General features: G+C 39.8%; 3 protein-coding genes across 3 annotated transcripts; 1 reads left to right on the top strand and 2 right to left on the bottom strand.

Moving 5' to 3' along the window:
- Positions 1 to 672: 672 nt before the first annotated feature.
- On the bottom strand, positions 673 to 6,595 carry gnmt (glycine N-methyltransferase). The gene is made up of 6 exons (XM_084674152.1): positions 6,237 to 6,595; positions 3,886 to 4,013; positions 3,612 to 3,725; positions 3,139 to 3,281; positions 2,547 to 2,665; positions 673 to 1,733 (listed from the first exon to the last, which is right to left on the bottom strand). The coding sequence occupies exons 1-6, from the start codon at positions 6,443 to 6,445 to the stop codon at positions 1,562 to 1,564; spliced, it is 885 nt and encodes a 294-aa protein (XP_084530278.1). The 5' UTR covers positions 6,446 to 6,595; the 3' UTR covers positions 673 to 1,561.
- Positions 6,596 to 6,937: 342 nt separating this feature from the next.
- LOC146299572 (THAP domain-containing protein 6-like) lies at positions 6,938 to 18,651 on the top strand. Its single transcript, XM_084674163.1, has 9 exons — positions 6,938 to 7,145; positions 14,119 to 14,242; positions 14,940 to 15,132; positions 15,288 to 15,365; positions 15,745 to 16,000; positions 16,112 to 16,878; positions 17,015 to 17,157; positions 17,300 to 17,409; positions 18,057 to 18,651. The coding sequence occupies exons 1-5, from the start codon at positions 7,055 to 7,057 to the stop codon at positions 15,997 to 15,999; spliced, it is 741 nt and encodes a 246-aa protein (XP_084530289.1). The 5' UTR covers positions 6,938 to 7,054; the 3' UTR covers position 16,000; positions 16,112 to 16,878; positions 17,015 to 17,157; positions 17,300 to 17,409; positions 18,057 to 18,651.
- cd93 (CD93 molecule) lies at positions 9,246 to 11,943 on the bottom strand. The gene has a single exon (XM_084674101.1). The coding sequence runs from the start codon at positions 11,853 to 11,855 to the stop codon at positions 10,128 to 10,130; it is 1,728 nt and encodes a 575-aa protein (XP_084530227.1). The 5' UTR covers positions 11,856 to 11,943; the 3' UTR covers positions 9,246 to 10,127.
- Positions 18,652 to 19,615: the final 964 nt, after the last annotated feature.

The following is a 19,615-nucleotide window of genomic DNA, read 5'->3' as shown; positions in this document are numbered from 1 at the left end:
TAGCAGAGGTTTTTATCTAACGTGACATACACACACACCAAATTTACCTGTGCTCACCATCTCCATTTAACATTGAATCACCTAACCAACAGCTCAATCACACTCTGATTTAAGGCACTGACATTACAGGCACTGAACTAGTATGTATAATGGAAGCTATTCGATTGTAGTGATCATTACTGCTGTTAAAATGAAACATTCTGTACCACATGAACACTGTTACAAAAGCAAATGGTTGATGCTTAATATGTTTTGATTCTCTTTTAACATAGGAGCTGAAGTAACAGCAGTAATATTCAAAAGTAGTTTCAGTGAAATTACTGAAAACTGTTTTAGTAAAATCTATTTGAAAGTAAATGTTTTCCCCAAAAGTCTGAAAACGATACATCTTTGGACTGTGTGTGTTAACCACACTTCTTATCACAAGAAATCCTAAATGAATGGCGACTAAACCATTTCAGTTTTTTGCTTAACTGGTTCCTTTTGGGTCAAGCAAGCCATTGTATTTGCATAATCCTTAGACTTTATACTTTTGTCCTTAGCACTACTTGAACAAAAACAAAGGGAAAGTCAAACATTAAAATGTTAACTGAAATGAAAAGCACAAGTCCTATAACTCTATATAACTCCTATAATCTATTACTCTAATACATTTGGGCTTTACATTCAGTATTGTATGAAAGAAAAGAAAGACATTTAATCCAGTAGAGATGGACACAGCCTTTGGTTCACATACACAGAGTAAAGTCAGACTTTCGGAGGGACAACCGGTACCTGTGCTAGTGCATTACTTAACAATGCATTACTTAACAATACAGAAAAATACACAATAATCAGGCAGACTAAACCATGGAGCCAATGTACATTTGAAATGTACAGAGAAGATCAAAGCACATAATTAAATTCCTGAGAAAAGCCTCAGATTAGAGATTACATTCTGTAATATGAGTAGACATTTGGGGACAGGGTGGGGTGCCAAATCAGTTCAAAGAAAGACAAAGAAGGAAAAACTAGCAAATAGCTTTTCTTTTTCCAATCTCCTAAGAGACGGGCTGTTGTGTAAGAATAATCTCAATGGTCACACCTTGATCCCACACAGAATGTTTAGAAAATTGTAGCGGGAGGGTAAATGAGTTCAGAATTATAAAAGGAACAAAAAGGCTATTCACCATGTCACTTGAACTACCAGAAGGGGAAAGCATCAGCCACAGGTTGAAAGGTTTGAAATTCTTTCATTTTGATCCAGTATGATATATTAAATCTGGTAACCATTGTTGGAACAGGAAGATGATATATAGAGCCAATCCCAAAGAATCACTTAAAATTAGTAAAATATTCTTGTCACACGGGAAAACAGAAAACATTAGTGACATGTTTTACTCATAATATGGATATTTTACAAGACAGCAATGATTCCATAGTCAGGATTAAGGACCCTAAATATATAGCAATTGTTGGTTCAAATGGGATGTAGGGTTACACTAGAATAAGTCTACAAAGGAGAAAGTAATGCAACTTTGAAAATAAAGGCCGTAGGGATCAGAATAGCATGGTCGGAGCCCTAAGCTGTCTTTTTGCACACGTGAATGAAGTAGCAGGGGGCCTCCGCCTGGCCAGGGATGTAGGTCTTGAAGTCACCGTAGACACTGTGCTCCAGCTTGTTGTGGAAAGCCTCACTTAGGATTGCTTTGAAATTCTCCAGGCGATGGGGGTAGTAGGATAGGCGAAATTTACTACAGAAACACAAACACACAGACATGGTAAGACACTGATACGTCAAGCAAGTTGTATAGAAACAACTTGGGTGGTTGGTTGGAACTTCCAACATGCATTATTTCCAACAATAACTGTTCGTACAGTATTTTGAGATTTCTTGTATTGTTACATTATCTTTAATAAACATTACTATTTTACACCTCATTGATGGCATATATGTATAAAACAAACCAGTGCAAATACATCATGGCAGTTAACAGCCAATATATGGATGTTTTTTTACATTTCTGTTCAATATCTACAATTACAGTTTTCTTACCTATGAATATATAAATGTTTCAATTTCCTACAGACAGTGAGCTTCAAATTAACTTATTATTAAAGTGGGTTTGCAAATGCAGTCCCTGTGTAGACCAAACTTTCCCAACCCTGGTCCTCAGCTACCCCCTGTCCTGCATGTTTTAGATGTTTCCCACTTCCCACACACCTGATTCAAATTAATGGGTCATTACCTGGCTCATAAAGACCAGGGTTGAGAAAGGCTGCTGTTGACCAACAGTACCAGTGTCAGTACTAACTGTGTTGTGTAAGTCAAGCTGATTGACTGAATGGCTAAAACTGTTCCAACGTACAATGGTTTGTATTGTTCCCAAGCCACAACCTACTCTATTCCATTATATCAGTTACAGTATGTGTCATTTTCCTAGTGGTGGACAACTATACAAATAATACAACCATTACACATGTATAGTTACAGTTCACGACCATTTTTGGGTTGTGACTGTCTAAATCTCTGTCATTGTTACTTTGAAAGGAGTTTTGTCTTATACCTCACTTCAGGATGGTTTTGTACTGGATGTGGCACCTGTACAGTGTAGTCAAGGGTAATCATGTGAGGTTTGTTGTTGACCCAAAGCACCGAGGTGGAGATGTCCTGAGTAAGGTCACTCTGAAATCCAATACACACACATGATTGGTGGAGGCACAGTGCAGCTATGTAGGGGTTATTCTACAATAGCAAATGGCAACATCAACACGCACAGTCAGTGCTTCAGGTAAGATTGTTTACTAGTCACTAATTTACTTTAATAAATTATATTAGCTTATCGTATTTATTATGCAGGGGATATACATTACTGTATCTGATGATTAATTGTAAGAATTAAGTCCCACCCTCATCTTAAATGAAGCTCTGTGGGATCAACTGGACAGGGTAAAGAACAAAAGCTGCCAAAGATAAATTACAGCTAATCCTGCGAGAAGCTTAGAAGATTTATCACAGAAAAAGTGTTGTAAAATTGTATCAGACATGGCCAAGTATATGGTTCTGAGTCTAAGACTTGAGCAAACTGATGTATGCACTGGTTGAAATCATGCAGCAAACATAAAGTGCAGTTTGGGACACATGCTAGCATCTAGTACCTTGTAGTAGATATTTTTCCCCTGGGGTGCTAGGCCAGTTTCCAGGATGTAGTCATAGTTGCGGTGGTCAATGATCAAGATACCTCCTGGTCTAACCATACTGGCTATGTTCTGCAGAGCTAGCTTCTGGTCACTCTGGTCCCCTTGGGTCAACGTTAAGAACAAAATGTTAAATGTCACACTTTTGTAAATGAAATGTATTTGAATTAAATTAATGGGAATGGGTGGCTTCAGATTCTAAAACAAATCCAAATTATTTTATTTCAATATAAGCAATGATTGAAGGCAATTTCTAGCATTTATCAATTCTTGAGATAAATGGGTACTGTACCAATGTACCATAAGTACTTAAGCATTTGAGAGACAAAAATTGATTCCCTTCCTGCCTCCTAGCCAACACTACTATGGGCACTGTAACTGTCCCATGCCAACCTTACTGTAATATGTGTCAGTTCTTTCCTTATTCCACTCACCTTTGAAATCTGGCAAGTGAGCAAATGAGTTCCCCAAACAGATGACGGCATCAAATCCATCACCTGGTTTCTGAACATCTTCTCTTAACGTCAGCCAGTTTGCCTCCTCAATCTCTATAAAGTTAGAATATGTAAATAGGAATCCATGAAGGAATGATTTTTTTTAACTTTCCGCAGTAAGATTTGTGACAAAACGTGCATGGATATATTAGCACAATATTAGGTTCTTTTGTCACCTTGCTGTGGAGTGCAATGAGCTGGATGTGCTTCTTACCCCATTGGTCAAAGGCGCGCTCTTTTCTTCTTTCCCACCTCTCCTTCAAGGCATACTTCAGCATTTTGTCGCTAGCATCCACACTCACTAACTTAAAGCCCTCTTCAACCAGCATGATGGAGTCAACTCTGCAAAAGAAGGTTTATTGACTAATTCAATGTGTTTAATGCAACTTTGTCTAGAAGACCCTTTCTTAATTTCCTTTACATTGGATTAAAGAGTCTGCTAAATTATGTACTGAACACTTGATGGAGTGACACATAAAAATGAATAACCATAATGTCATCAATCTTGTTTCTTTTCACAGTTTCAAAATTCCAAATGGAGTAACTTGACCCTGCATAGGTGATGGATGTTCAGTTCACTAAAGATATAGTTTAACAATTTGTTTACCAATTTCCAGTCCCTCATTCGCAAACAACTCTATTCATTCAGTCGGACCTCCGTGCAGAAAGTCTGCTGGAGTCAGCAATTTTGACACTCCACTTTGTTGCCACCCCCTTCCACCCGACATACACCCCAGAAAATCTGTCATGATCTGAGTATATAGGCTAAATATTTAATACATACTGGGTATGTATTAAAATTTAATTTGTGAAATTTAGTTTGTGCCTGATGCCTACAATGTACAACAGCACATTAGACTTTTAACCAACATCGCATATCAATTCCACAGCATAGAACTCACTCTGCGTCAATTAAAACTATTATCCTCAATCATTGGTGATGATTTATTCATATTCTAGTAATCAATGGAAACAAGGCATTTCTTAAATGTAGGCAAATATGTTAGCAGAAGGGGTGACAAAGGATGCTCAATTTATGATCATGGGCTGTTACCATGGTCACAACAAGGGACAACATTTAAATACATTTACCTTCTTGCTTCTACACAGTCTTTCCCTGACTGTCCCACTCTCCCCTTTTGTAACAGCACATTGCATTCAGCAGGTAAAGCGAGGCGTGTACAATTGCTGCCAGCTCCTTTGGTTCATTCAAAGGTTCACAAACGACTTCTAGCAGTATGGGTTGTGGCATTTTGTTCACTTAAAATAAGTATTTGGGGATACAACATGTTGTGTTACTGTCAGATTCACTGCTGAAAAGAGTAAGAGCACGGGAGGCATGTCCTATGCTCTGACATTTTAGTGGACGACTGATGAATGGGGTGGAGCTGCTTCTTTGCTGAGCTGGCAGTATGTGAGTGTCAACCCTCTTCATAGAAGAACAGCTGTCACAGGCAAACAAGACAGCAGTACATAGTTAAAAAAAAACTTTTGCAGTTTACTCATTGGCAGGGAAATCAGTTCAGAGAGAGAGAGAACATGTCCAATAGCTCATTCATCTAATAGGTTTAAATTATTGTATTGCTGGACCATTTTGATAACTCAATTCGGATGGGGCCACTAGTAATCTAGTTCCACTTGCCATTTTTGAGACATGTGACCTACTACGATACACTTATTGTAATGTAGACAAACGTCAAAGTCTACTGGCAAATTCTGTAATCTGTCCCATTTGCTCTTTTTACTTTTGTTTTCCCTGAAATGTTACTTCTTTACACAATGTATTTGGATATCTGAAAATGAAACAGGAAGAGGTGGTGGAAGTGGCCGGGGAGAGGGAAGCCTGGGCCTCCCTGCTTAGGTCGTTGCCCCCGCGACCCGATCCCCGGACAAGCGGAAGATGACGAGAGACGAGAGACGAGAAAATGAAAACTATTTTCAGAGATTAGGTTTCGTAATTCAATATTACACTTGTGTGAGGCCAAATTTGACACTCGCTTTTATCGCTGAAAAACATGCGTCCGATTTCCATTCGGAATCAATAAATTGAAGGGAAACACGAGCAAAAGGTCTGTAACAAATAGGAACTGGATGCTACATTTAATACAAGAGAATAAATTTGAACAACGTTGTTTAAAGGCTTTTTCAGCAGCCAGCTGGTAATAATAGCCTACGAAAAAACAATTCTTGTTTGTTAGAATGATGATCACTAATTATCGTAACCACAATCACAATCTCGGCAGCTCGGGCCAATTATTTCCATACAATTATTTCAGTTTGAACAGGGTTATGCAGCCCTTCTGTTCCATCCATGCAGTTGTTGGTCTTCACCCACATTCACTTGTTGTCCTGAACTGAAGCAGGCAATAGGGCTACCTTGCTAGACAAGACTGGCTGTACAATTTGAAACAAAACTTTCTATTCAGTAGCAAAATGTGATGGTTGTAGACGTGTTTCTTGAAGAGAACAACACTTGTTATAAGTAGCTTAATTATAACCAGTTGGTTTAGGCCATGAATTACGCACAGAGTAATGTATTTTCAAATGTCATGTCGGCCACCATACCCTGTTCCGCATGCTACGTCCAGAATTTTCTGTACACCTTGCTTTTTCAGCAAAGACACCACCCAACTTTTATATTCTTCCGTTCTACTCCGCGTGTCTCCGATGTAGAGCTGCCATACTTTTGCTGCTTTTCCGTCAGCATACTGATCCGGCAGACCAACGGCAGCAACACCGAGAGAACGAGTCCTAAAAACACTGTCGACCGACATTCTAAATCATCAAAGAATAACGCAGCAAGATGTCACCGTAAATGTATCCAAGACTCGTGGTATAAGTATAAACCTTTCAATAATCGGCCTTTCCTGGCATAAATGATTTGACAATTCTAATCTACGGGGATACGCTCTATATTTTTGGAAAGTCTTTCGGTATTATATACCGGAATACAGTGGTGGAGACACGTTGATCCAATGAAACCCTCGTGTAGTATCACGCCTACTTTATGATTGGAGGAAGCAATTAATGACGCTAGTTTTGTCTCCAATGTTGCAATAATAAAACCTGAAACAGTGCCCCGTCCTAAATCTAGCATTTAATGATTGTGATTTTGATTTTACAGACATTCCCTCAAATATCTTTAAACCTGACCAAATGATGAATTAAATTCCTTCAAGATTATTGCATTTAACGGAATTTAATATTCGAATGATCTTTCAGAAAGTTTAATGTAAGTTTGTGTTAAAGCCTATTTACAATAAGCAAAACGTTAGTGCAAGCTTTTTGTATTTGTCAGACATAATTATTTTCAAACGAAAGGTCAACAACATCCACTTTGACTTGCGAATGGAGCAGATTAACAAGTAAACATATCCAATGACATGGCTAGTTCAGCCCGTTACGGACCCACCACATTGTTTTGTCCAATCAAATCTTTCGTAGATACGGTAGGTTACAGCCAGTTCCATCCAGGTGAGTACTGTACCGAAATCACTATTCAAATATATGGTTTAACCCTATCTCTACTACTTCTGTACCACACAAATGACGATAATTGTTCTGTAATACTGTGTCTGGGTCCCTGGGAGGAGGGTCTGCATAAAAGGGTACAGGAATGTTCAGGGGTTTATTGGTTGTTTTGTGTTGTTGGAACACTGGATTATGCCTGTCATGTTCATCATGAAAGACATGTTCCAATGGAGCATCATGGAGCTGCAAGGTGCAATAAGCCTTTTTTTCACATTGAAATAAAACTATTTTGACCCAATATATTGAATTGAAAATGTATTTGACCCAATAAACCAGTAGCATGAAGTGAAAGAAAAAGTGTATTAACTGTCCGCACCTTAGCTAACACATTGCCTCTTCTATTGAGTGAGAACACTTTAGGTATAGGAGACAAATTATCAACCATTTATCATCAAGGAGGTGTCTACCTTGGCTCAACTTGTGAATGTGCATACTGCTCCTCTCAATGAGCATACTGCTCCTCTCAATGGGCATACTGCTCCTCTCAATGGGCATACTGCTCCTCTCAATGTGCATACTGCTCCTCTCAATGTGCATACTGCTCCTCTCAATGGGCATACTGCTCCTCTCAATGGGCATACTGCTCCTCTCAATGTGCATACTGCTCCTCTCAATGGGCATACTGCTCCTCTCAATGGGCATACTGCTCCTCCTCTCAATGGGCATACTGCTCCTCTCAATGTGCATACTGCTCCTCTCAATGGGCATACTGCTCCTCTCAATGTGCATACTGCTCCTCTCAATGTGCATACTGCTCCTCTCAATGGGCATACTGCTCCTCTCAATGTGCATACTGCTCCTCTCAATGTGCATACTGCTCCTCTCAATGGGCATACTGCTCCTCTCAATGGGCATACTGCTCCTCTCAATGGGCATACTGCTCCTCTCAATGTGCATACTGCTCCTCTCAATGGGCATACTGCTCCTCTCAATGGGCATACTGCTCCTCTCAATGGGCATACTGCTCCTCTCAATGTGCATACTGCTCCTCTCAATGGGCATACTGCTCCTCTCAATGGGCATACTGCTCCTCTCAATGGGCATACTGGTTCCGGTTGGGTTGGCAGGTACATGCTTGCTCGGCAAATAGCCATCTGACTAACTTCTTTGACATATTGTTACAACTGTTTGGTGACGGATGTTGTTATTGTGGGTAGGGAAACACAGGTGGGTGGTGTATACCATATGCTGAACCTTTGTGGGTAAAAGGGCATTGATTTACCTTTCAGGTTCTGATTAAGGTTGCTGTTTTAGCTGTAAGTGGTAAATGTTATGTGTGTATTTATATCTGGGGGCTGAATGTCTTGCAAAATTATTAATCCAATCCAATTGTATAGTTATGTTGTATTGGTTAGTTTCACAAGCACTGTCACAGAGGGCTTCACATATGCCCATAGAATTGCATTTAAACCAACATAAACCGTCAGGGTACACAAGTGAAAAACTCCCAGGACAACTCCCAAAGAAAACATTGAAGAAACTCTAGATGGAGCAATTCAGCGAGGGATCATAGGTTGAACAAAGTCATACATCAACAAGAATATGGAGAAAAATAATTTGCAAATGGATGTTGGAACACAAACATTCAGAGTTCCAAATCACTGCTCTGAGTTGGCGCAGGTCAGTTTAGGCAGTTGTAGCCACAGGGCTGGGAAGTGGAGGATCTGCACATCTCTGGACGCCATGAGATGGACAGGAAGGGAATGGCAACTCTGGCAGATGTTGACGGCTCCAAAAGAAATTTGGATTTGAGAATGTGGAGGGACGTACAACAATGACAGTAACATCAAGGGAGAGAGAGGGAGGGTCCCCACCGGTTAAGTGTGAATTAGTGCAGAAGTTCAGTCACAAAAAATAAGGGGTTTTGATGTAGCCCGAAACACCAAGACAGAATCAGCTTCTCTGATTGAACCAAGAAGTATGTTCCAGTCCAGAGGAGAAAAGCTCTATTTACACCCTGTACCACCGTCATTTTCAGCTTGCAACACACAGTGACTCACTTCAACACCCATACAACACAAAATTACACAACTCGACAACTGCTACACATTCAGGTTCACTTTATTTGTCATTTCATCATGAGTTGCATAGTACAGACATACAGTGTAACACAAAGTTCAAGCAGCACACCAGTTCAAGCTGGCTTTATTTATCATTTCAACACAGTACAATATAGACATATAGTATAATAGAATGTCATGCCACACAGGCAACACCTTTTCTAAAGCAAAGAGGTAATGTTGTTTAAACCAAACCAAGAGTTAAGATAACGTATTTTAGAAACGTACACATCAAAACGTTTGTCACATAACACGTATTTATCAAATTGTCAATGACAATTGTGAGACAAATGACTTTACTTCACTCCATTCCTTCAATCACTCGACATAGTCGCCATACCATGAATTGACCAGCAGATGTCCCTACGCAGAGCATGTATCGAACACTGAAAAAACATTTTGACATTATTGTTTCAAACTAGTGCACAGTGCTTGTGATCCAGTCAGTGAATAATATGTCAGTAGGACACACACACACAGATTATTGGAAATATAGATAGGGCACAGTGCCTGTGAGAAGTCAGAAGTCATATGTTTAGGCTCCACCCTCTGCTGTCAAATGAAATCTTTTTATTTTGCTACATATAGACTTATGTTGTAGCGTGTGACATTTGGATGTTTATAAACATCACCTTTTTACACACACATTCGTGTGTTTATGTTAGCCTAATTGGAATTGTTCGAATTTACCACACTCTTTATCTATCTTACTAAATACCCATAGACACACAGAAAAAAAGAAGATGTACACAGACAACCAAGGAAATATCTGAAAAATGTATTTTTGTAAAAAGAAATGTTTTTAAAATGATGGTATAAATAGAGCTAGAAGGAACTGCTTTCACAAATGTCAAATCGTTAGACGTCATCTGTCTGTCAACACTGATCCATTCAGTCTTTCTAACTGAGTTTCTAAACCAGAGGAAACCCAACAATAGCTATCAGCAGTTAAGTTTTTCTTCTTTATGTTTCTTTTAGAACGATCCCATCGAAATATAACTATACCAATGGTTACTGCAATTAAAAGAACTAGTGGAACAACTGAACCAATAGCATACCATACCAACAGCCTGGAATTAAATGTTTTGCTGTTCGGAGCATTTGTTTCCAAAGTTACTTTGCCAAGAGGCTGCCCATGCGTGCTCACATTGTCTGATGTGGGTGCGTCTGTGTACGCATGTTTGTTTTTTACTTCATCAGACATGGTTTGAGATTCTATTGTCTTGCCATGAGTCACTGAGATTGAAAAACTCCCTGTTGGTTCAGCAGTGAAATCAATTGTTAAATTTTCAATGCATGTAAATCCATTCTGATGTAATCTAAAGTTATCAGGACACAAGCACGTGAAACTTCCAATAGTATTTTTGCATTTGTACTCACATCGTACATTATTGAGGCATTCATCGACGTCTATACAGGCATGTCCATCTTCTGACGCAATAAAACCAGCATTACAATGGCAGGAGAATGACCCTTGGGAGTTCAGACATATCTGAGAACATCGAGATTCAGTACACTCGTCTATGTCGTGACATTTGCCACCGACCATTTTGTAGCCCACCCTACACACGCACATGTAGCTACCTTGCGTGTTGACACAATCATGATCCTCACAGGCTTGCATCTGGCATTCATTAATATCAACACATCCAATTAAGTCTTTGTCCAGTTGGAGACCCTTTGGGCATACACATGAAAAGCCTGCGCCACTTGTTTTGCATTGATATTGGCATGGGGAACCGTGGCAGTAGTTTTTTGCTTCACAAGATACTTGGTCATTTCCCAGTTCAAAGCCATCCTTGCATTCGCAGCGTACACCACCAGCTTTTACGCCCAAGCACAAATGGTCGCATCCACCATTTTTAAAGTCGCAACTTTTGATGTCTGATGCACAAAATGGACCAGGGTTAGACCAGGTGTTCATTGCTTTACAAATGGTGAAAATCTGTGAACTACTGTCATCACCGCACGTTACCTCAGCAAATGTCCCTATGGGCAAAGAATTCAGACTATTACCTTCATTTAAAGGGGTTTCGGAAAAAGGTGGAGTGTAGTATATTTTTCCTTGTCTTGCCAATGACAGAGGTTTGCACATCTCTTTGAAGTAGAACTTGCATGCATAAAAAGCTGTATCCTTGCATGATCCATCTGTCCATTTCAACTCGCTGTTGCTTGATACATAATTTATTGTGACACACCTGTCCTCTGTACATGTGCGGAGGGGCTCCCTGTCCCAGTTTGAATACTGGTCAAAGTTCATGCCGGATATCCACTTAAAGCCCTTCAGACTTGATCTATCTGTAACGCAGTCCCCTTTGCGTAATTTTAATCCAATCCAAAATGTTAGGTCCCATCGTCGATTTTTTCTATCAAGATGAGAAAGAATTGATTGGAACTGTGCTTTCTCTGTGTTGTTCTTAGTTGTAAATAAGTAACCTCCGTTGTCTTCACATTTCTTTCGAGCATCCTCAAAGATCACTTTTTCCATGTGTAAGGTAAAACAGGCTTCAGATGAACAAAGACTTGCAGCAATGTTGTTTGTGGTTCCCATTGACCCACAGATGTGGAGCAGTAGTAAAAGATTTAAGAACATTATTGCTACAAAAGATAAACTATAGATTTCAATTCATATCAATATGCTCCATTGGCAGATACATTAAAAATCCATGAGGCTGTCTATTCAATGCAAAAACACAGAGTGGTGAGAATTCAAATTGAACGTTCAAACTCCTGTATCCTGTTTTGTGAACAGACTGAAGACGGAAATAATAATCTTTAGCAGAATGTTTCTTTTGTCTCCCCTAGAAGCAAGTTCCGTTCTGGAAACCAAACACAATAGCAGGACCTCGTCATGTTTAGACATGTTTTACAGAGGTCTCCATCTCTGGTCGGCCTAAATGTGGTCTCTGGATTTGTGGAGCCGACTCCAAAAATGGAAACACGGTCATAAACCAATCAAAGAAACAAATAAGTAATTTAATCAAAGGTAAACCAGGCCATTATGAAGTTAATTTTTATATCATAGTTATATACACAAGGATTATGTTGGGCTACATAATTGTATTTATAGTTCCCTAATCATTTGTTTGTCATGTATTTCAGGATGTTGTTGACTATTTTCTACACCTGTGCATGACCTGCAGAAAATAATATCAATCTAAATTCAATCTGTTCATTTCAAATAAAACACATATGGGAAACATTTCTATTAATCAAACAGAACCAGAATTGGTGTTTCTTCACCATGAAAGTTTGCACTGACAAGGAATTTACTTTGGCAGGAGAGCCTATCTAGGCAGCCATTTTCGGCGCAAACTAGAAAAGATACAGCATAAGATGAGGAGAGAGGAGGAGAGGAAAAGGCAACCCCCAGACAATGTGTGGGGAAAGGCAAAAGCCTCAGCACATAAGCCAACAACATTTACAAAAACACGTGACTTGCAACAGGGAGTGGGGGGGGGGGGTAGACAGCAGCGTCTGGACCTGCAGCCATGATAGGCGCTGGACACAGACCCGCCAGCCACCCTGGGGAAACAAGCAGGCGAAGGCGTTGGATGGGGGGGTGAAAGTATCTGTAGTAGGTGAAAGTTAATGTGTGACTAGGTCTGGGTTGGCGCCCCGACCTTGTAGGCCACAATCAGTCCGTTTCTCCCTATGCAGATTGTATTGGCAAGGAGACATCCTTGGTCATGACCCGAGCAGAGACCAAACCACAGATGTCGTGGGGGGGGGGCAAGATAGTCTTGCTTCAGCGCTTTCCAGGGGAATTGTTTTCCAGCAACGGCCTTGGCAAAGGCCTGTGCTGGTTACGGGGTCGAAAGTAGATAAGATTGGGGTAGTTGTTTTGACGAGTAGCCGCTCAATTTTCACGTCCACCCTTCAGGTCTCCAACTACTCCTGTCACAATTTAAAATTATATTGTAATAATTTTGGGAAAATGCAACCATATGCTTAATTCATTTTGTACTAAAAAGAACACACACCAAAATTAACTTTAATGGAAAGCAGTTTGTAGAGTAAAATCTGGACAGCCAATTCAACACTTTAACCAACACATTTAACTTCACGTTTTATGGTAGGCTGCTGATTGCATTAAAAGTTTCATGTTTTATGATAGAAATGTGGATGGCATTATTAAAACATTGGTATCATCTAGTACTGATGTATGTTGCCCATTGCTAACAGAGGGCTTTCCTTGGGGGGGGGGGGGGGGGGCAGTATATTGTTTTTTGTCTTGCCTGTGGGATGCAGATGAATATGGCAGTACAGATCACTTCCTGTGTTTGTCTAAGGAAAGGAAGCGCAGCAGGTCACAACATCAATGGCAGGAAATTGTCCCAACCATAGACACAATTCTCCTCTCCAATTTCTGGCACACACAGACTTAGACGAGCTCTCCACTCAGTTAATCTTTTAAATTGACTTTTAAGATTGTGTGTTTACAGGAGATCATTTTAACTACTTGAGTCAGAGCAGATCATACTCAACATTTTAAATGTTAGAAAAACATGAGAACTATTATGCATATCACTGATATACTTCCAACTTCAACTGCAGAAGTCAGTGTGCTCCACTTGGCTCTCTCCTTCGAGGCCTGGAAAACTTCCGTTGTGAAAACTGAATGCAGCATTTTTGGTTTGCGTGCTTTCGTTTTTGCAACGCGTTTTTATAGGCCTACTGCAGCGTTTTTGTTTGCGTGCTTTCGTTTTTGCAACGCGTATTTGCATCATGTTTATGAATTTGGTTGTGTTGTGTGTATTTGCAGCGTGTTTGCTGAATGCTGCGCATGTGTTGTCAAATTAATAAAGATGTTTTCTTAATTTGCTTGTGTTTTGTCTATCCATGTGTTTTCTTAGTTTGCAGCGCGTTTGCACATGTCGGCCACCGTATTCTTCGGATTGATAAACAGCCATTCTCTGCTAGAACGTCATCAAATGCGGACATCTTGCCACAGGCAAACTTTCTGGTACCTGAGCTAAGGTCAGTGATCTGCACAAACACACTTATTTCGCTCAATTCTTGACGGATTTACAAATGGTTTGGTTTCTTACAAACTTTATTAACGTGGTTATAATTCTGGATGTTTGAACATGTTGAAATCGCAGCATTTCTCTTCGAAAAACGACTTAATCGTGCAGCTTAGTTGTGTCATTTTACGTCAATGGGAGAGGCAGAATTGTTCTTTCTTTTCAATATAACTTAAGTTGCACATGATTTCCAATCGGGTTGGTTTGTTAAAAATATCTTACCTTATGATTTCTACAGGAAATGTATGACTCTTATTGCCAGTGAAGATGCCAGACTTTTGTGCAGCCTACAAATGCTCTAATCGCCGTTGTCTCGAAACGAGAACCCGTGGGATCACCTTTCACATGTAGGATATTACAATATTATGATTAATTTTTAGGATAATGGTTACTTCGTGGAAGTATGTACAGAAACAGCGGGCTATGACATAATGGTATTACTAGATTGTTGTTGACACAAGGCTTTTTCGAATGTTTGTTTACACAATCACGGAATGTTTCTTTTGGACACCTTTTTAGTGTGGCTATCATACATACAGTTACCCCCAAAATGATCATTTAGGTGTGTATTTGTGTCCTCACCCATAATGTAAATGGAAATACGGATTGAAAATGTACAATAATTCTGGGTACATTTCTAACTTTTTAAGGTTTCCCAAAACCGGAGAGAGGAGGAGGAAGTGGGAAGTTGCCCTAAGAAGGGACGGTTTTGCTGCCTCTGACAGGACACTGCTCTGCAGTGAGCACTTCAGGAGTGAGGACTTTGACAGGACGGGGCAGACTGTCCGGCTTAAAGATGGTGTTGTGCCAACTATTTTCAACTTTCCAGTTCATCTTCAAAGGGTATGTGTATCATTGACCAACAATAATTTAAGGTGTATAAGATTGATGTATCAATATAAATTATGTGATAAGTTTTTTGTTTCTGCAATTTCTATAATGTGTTGTTTATTACAGCACATGTTAGACACTCAATTTCTTTACTCTTTTTTTTTTAGTTGGTAGAAGAAACAAGAAGCACAACCACTTCAAGTAGAGAGGATGACAACCTGCCAAAGGACTTGATGCCTGATGTTGTGAGTGTTTGCATGTGGAATGTCACAAACTAATGAGAGCATCATATGGCTTGTTATATTAAATCCTTTATCTTGGTGGTACCCAGAAAGGTCTATGATGGTGTTAGTAGTCTAAGAGCCCAATAGTATTTGAGGTGGTACTCAGTGTAAAACGTTTGAGAAACCACTGGCTTTCTGTGTCACTCATACACTGGAACGTATTTTTGTGGAGAAGCCTATACAATTTCTTAAGTATGCTGTTGTGTTTTCTGTTGGAGAATTGGAGAACCTAAAAATGTATTCAGGCTCACAGAATTGAAAACTGAATTGTTGAAAAAGTAAGTCATTAATTTCCGTATAACTATTATTTATATATTTGCATATTTTGCCAAAACAACAGGGAGCCACTGGAGAGAGGACCTTGAGATGCAAGTGGCAGGCCACTGACCACTTGTATACATTGCCTGCTTCCCCTAAAGCTATAAAGGCCAAACTTGAAGAAGCCTCAGTGAGAGTGAGGAAACTACAGCGGGAGAAGAGTAATGCCCTGAGGAGAGAAAAGAGGGCCAAGAACAACATGCAGGCTCTTCTGGAGGAACTGAAGGAGACAAATCTCATCAACGAAGAGCTGAAAGACGAGCTTAAATGCTACTAAGGTAAAATACAAATATTACATTGATTCATTTGTGCATTTTATGTCCTTTGTTGATTTCCTAGTTACTATTAAAAGGAGACATACTGAATCACTTTTGCTCATTGAATTTCAGATCTTCCGGTTCATCTCCTGTTGAGGCAGGGCGTAGAGTACACCAAAGCCCAGAGACCTTTTGCCTTTATGCTCCATCTGCATGGTCCAAAGGCATATCACTACCTGAGATACTCATAGATATTCACCTGCCACATCCCAGTTCATTGCAAAGGTGTTCTTCATGATGTCTAATTTTACACTGAATTACATCAAGCACTACAGACAATGCAGGGATGTTATACAAGGTGGCTGAGCTCTCTTGATGCCAGGCCTGTGCTCAATAAAATGATGTTGGACATGCTAGAAAGACGGCATCAAAAAGATGAGGTCAAATATGGATGTGTCACTCTGATGCTGGATGCCATGTCCATCATAAAACACGTTCAATATGATCTTCAGACACAAACAATGTTTGGACATATGGACATGGGGGATCGATTGAATGAGACTGACATAGCTTCTGAGGTTCTTGTGTTTATGGTGGTTGGGCATCAAGGTTATTGGAAAGCTCCAATTGCATATTATTTGACCAAGTCCCTCACACCAGAATCATAGAAAGTGTTGGTGAACATGCATTAGAAGAGCTGCATCACCGTCAGATAAGGGTGGTGTGCTTGACAATGGATGGTCATGCATCAAATGTCAATGTGCTCCCAACTTGGGTGCAATCTTAAAGCAGACCTCTGTGAGCCCTTGAAGACCCATTTCCCACATCCAGTAACCCATGACAATGTTTTTATGATGGACACTTGCCACATGCTGAAGCTGACAGGCAATATGTTGCAGGTACATGCTAATTATTGTGTAATCTGCTCTGGTTGACTGTTCTGCTTTCATACATTTTGATTGTATTTACATAATTGTGCAGACTATGGTGCTTTACAGTTGACGTGTTCAATGGGAAAAAAATCTGATTCTGCAGGCATACAGCCCAATTAGAAGTATAACTGGCAGTATCAATTGGAAGTACATAGTTCAGCTGAACTATGTCCAAAAGTAAAGGGGAGTACATGCTGCCAACGAGTCACAGATGAGCATGTGAACTTCACTTATCAGAAGATGAAGGTATGTTTGCATGACGATTTATATATAGAGGGCTGCAATAAAAATGGGCTCCAGGGCTTTATTGTGTTTTTATACTTTTTGATGATGTTTGTATCTTGTAGCGCTAATGTGCGCTTCATTTCTCCTTATAAACTCAATCAAGGTCTCCCTGGCTGCTCAGACTTTGAGTGACTCTGTGGCAGTGGTGCTTCGCATCTTGCAGGACGGGGGCTATGCAGAGTTCAAAGATTGTGAGGCTACTTCAGAATTGAGGTAATGCAGCTAGAGATTTGCATCATTGACCAAAAACATTTCCCAACATTCTACTGTTCTCACCAACATTTGAATGTTGAATTTGTGATTAATTGCTGTAACCCCTTTAACACCCACCCTCTCTTTGTAGTTGATCTGTTGATCAGTTACCCCAAAACGAGGGTGGTAGTTAAATGTGAATGCCACCAGGATTAACCCGTTATTTTTTATTTTTGGCATCAGGAACGATTAAATAATTGACCCTCCTCAAATTCAACTTAGAAAATAAGAGTTTATTTTATTATTCGTTAGATGTATACAAGTAGTCAATTTACAAATCATTTAATTATCTAAGGTAAAACTACTGGTTTCAGTGCATCCCTCAAGTCCATAATATAAGTTCAACAGATGCTCTGTTCTTTTGTTTATCTACGATATTCTGCATCGAGTTCAGATGCTCTGTCCTGTAAGGTGTTCTGTCCTGTCTGCATCGAGTTCATGAGATGCTCTTTTCTGTTTGTGTCAAGTTCATAAAGTAGTACGTATGATATATTATTCATACGATACTATCTTGCTCCAATGTGCTTGCTGTCTGCAAATGTGTCTGTGTTCCATTTCTCTTGTATTCTCCATGCAAGTTATTGTATTATTATACTAACTCATTTCAGGATTTGATGTGCGACGGGCTCTGAAGAAGCTGTCCTGTGATGTCTGCCGTGCCAGCCTGGTGACACCTCCTGCTGTCTCTAAAAAACAATGGAGGCCTGGTGATTCCATCAGAGGGCACAGTGAGGGTCGTCAGGGCAGCAGACTGGCTCATTCGCCAGGCATCGAGTTTCAGACGATCACAGCCCATCAAACTGCTAGAGTTCATGTACACTGTGCGGAAGAGGATCGGGTCAGAGGATGTGTTTGTGCTCGGGGAGCACATGGGCGACACACAGTATGACATAGACAGCCACCACCATACGCTGCTGACATAAGTTGTGTCCCTGTTTTTTAAGCTAAGGCGAGCAACATGCGACAGGAGCTCAATAAAACAGTCCTTTTCCAAGGGCATTAGCCCAACGTTACGACCCTGGTGGGGCTGTCTGTGGTCTCTGAGCGTTTTGACTTTTTGTTTGGTTTGACAGGACTGATCTTTACACCACACTTTTGGTTCCCTTCCACTTACTGATTTACACTGCACTCCCGTTACTTTATATTCTTATTTATTGTTATTGTTAATCTTTATCGTTTAATAAATATTTGTTTTTATTGATATCACTTTTTTGGGTCATTTTTTCTCTAACCACCATGTGTATACCTCCACAGTAGTGTCGTTCCCTCTAGGGTTGGGATTTTCAACATGCATCATTCCTTCATGTGTATTTGTAAAGGGAAATCTTGCACCTTTCTACTGCACATAAATGTTTTTTTTTTTTTACTAATATAACACAATAATTAATTCAGATGAATGTATTATATTAGTAATACTCCTATTATAAAAGTATACATGTATACAGTATATAGTATATAGTAATACTCCTATTATAAAAGTATACATGTATACAATCCCCACCTGGGTGGGGATTTCAATATGCAGCATTTCTTGATGTTTATTTGTAAAGGGAAATCTTGTACCTATTTTAGAACATTCCATTTTTTTAAACATCATTATTCATAAGTATGCAGTGTCATAACTACATCTCTGACGTTTATAACCAACCAAACTGTTGAAAAAATGGAGCAAATTATGGTTATTTAAAAAGTACATGTACCACTACCAACACAATGTTATGGGTGAGCAGGCTGACTGTGGCATGATGGCCGCCATGTGCGGACGGACGTCTGGATGGCAACAGTAACTAGGTCATTTTTTTCGGCAAAGCAACACTCAAGCAAGTTTTATGTATTGTACTGGATGTGAATTAAAGTAGGCTACAAGGCTGTTTGATGTCAACCTGTTGGTGGTGTTGCTGAAGGTGGTATAATGGGCCAACAGTAGCCAGTTCTTTACAATTCTGAAGTTGATTCTCCTCCAATCACAAGTCCTTAACAGGAACAATAAAAGACTCCCAAGTACTGTATTCCAAGTACATAAAAAAGTAGACAATGTATGCACTCAAAACACAGAGTAACAAGTGGTTGATGCAATAAACAGTACCTATTTAAAGCAATGACAAGTGCAATTTGTGTCCCCCTTTAGAACCTAAGCTGAACCCCTCAGATAATGGTTGTCAGGACA

This window comes from Hypomesus nipponensis, chromosome 3 (assembly GCF_054491055.1).
Source record: "Hypomesus nipponensis isolate SF chromosome 3, ASM5449105v1, whole genome shotgun sequence".
Classification (NCBI taxonomy): Eukaryota; Metazoa; Chordata; class Actinopteri; order Osmeriformes; family Osmeridae; genus Hypomesus; species Hypomesus nipponensis.
The sequence above is the reverse complement of the archived record's forward strand: the minus strand, read 5'-3'. Positions and strand labels throughout refer to the sequence as shown.

Coding starts and splice junctions, on each gene's coding strand:
- gnmt (XM_084674152.1), bottom strand. CDS start 6,445: ATGTCGGTCGACAGTGTTTTTAGGACTCGTTCTCTCGGTGTTGCTGCC. Junction 2,666..3,138: donor GGAAAAATATCTACTACAAG/GTACTAGATGCT, acceptor ATTGGATTTCAG/AGTGACCTTACTCAGGACAT. Junction 1,734..2,546: donor CAAAACCATCCTGAAGTGAG/GTATAAGACAAA, acceptor GTGTTTCTGTAG/TAAATTTCGCCTATCCTACT.
- LOC146299572 (XM_084674163.1), top strand. CDS start 7,055: ATGGCTAGTTCAGCCCGTTACGGACCCACCACATTGTTTTGTCCAATC. Junction 14,243..14,939: donor TTTCTGGTACCTGAGCTAAG/GTCAGTGATCTG, acceptor TAACTTTTTAAG/GTTTCCCAAAACCGGAGAGA. Junction 15,366..15,744: donor AGGACTTGATGCCTGATGTT/GTGAGTGTTTGC, acceptor CCAAAACAACAG/GGAGCCACTGGAGAGAGGAC.
- cd93 (XM_084674101.1), bottom strand. CDS start 11,855: ATGTTCTTAAATCTTTTACTACTGCTCCACATCTGTGGGTCAATGGGA.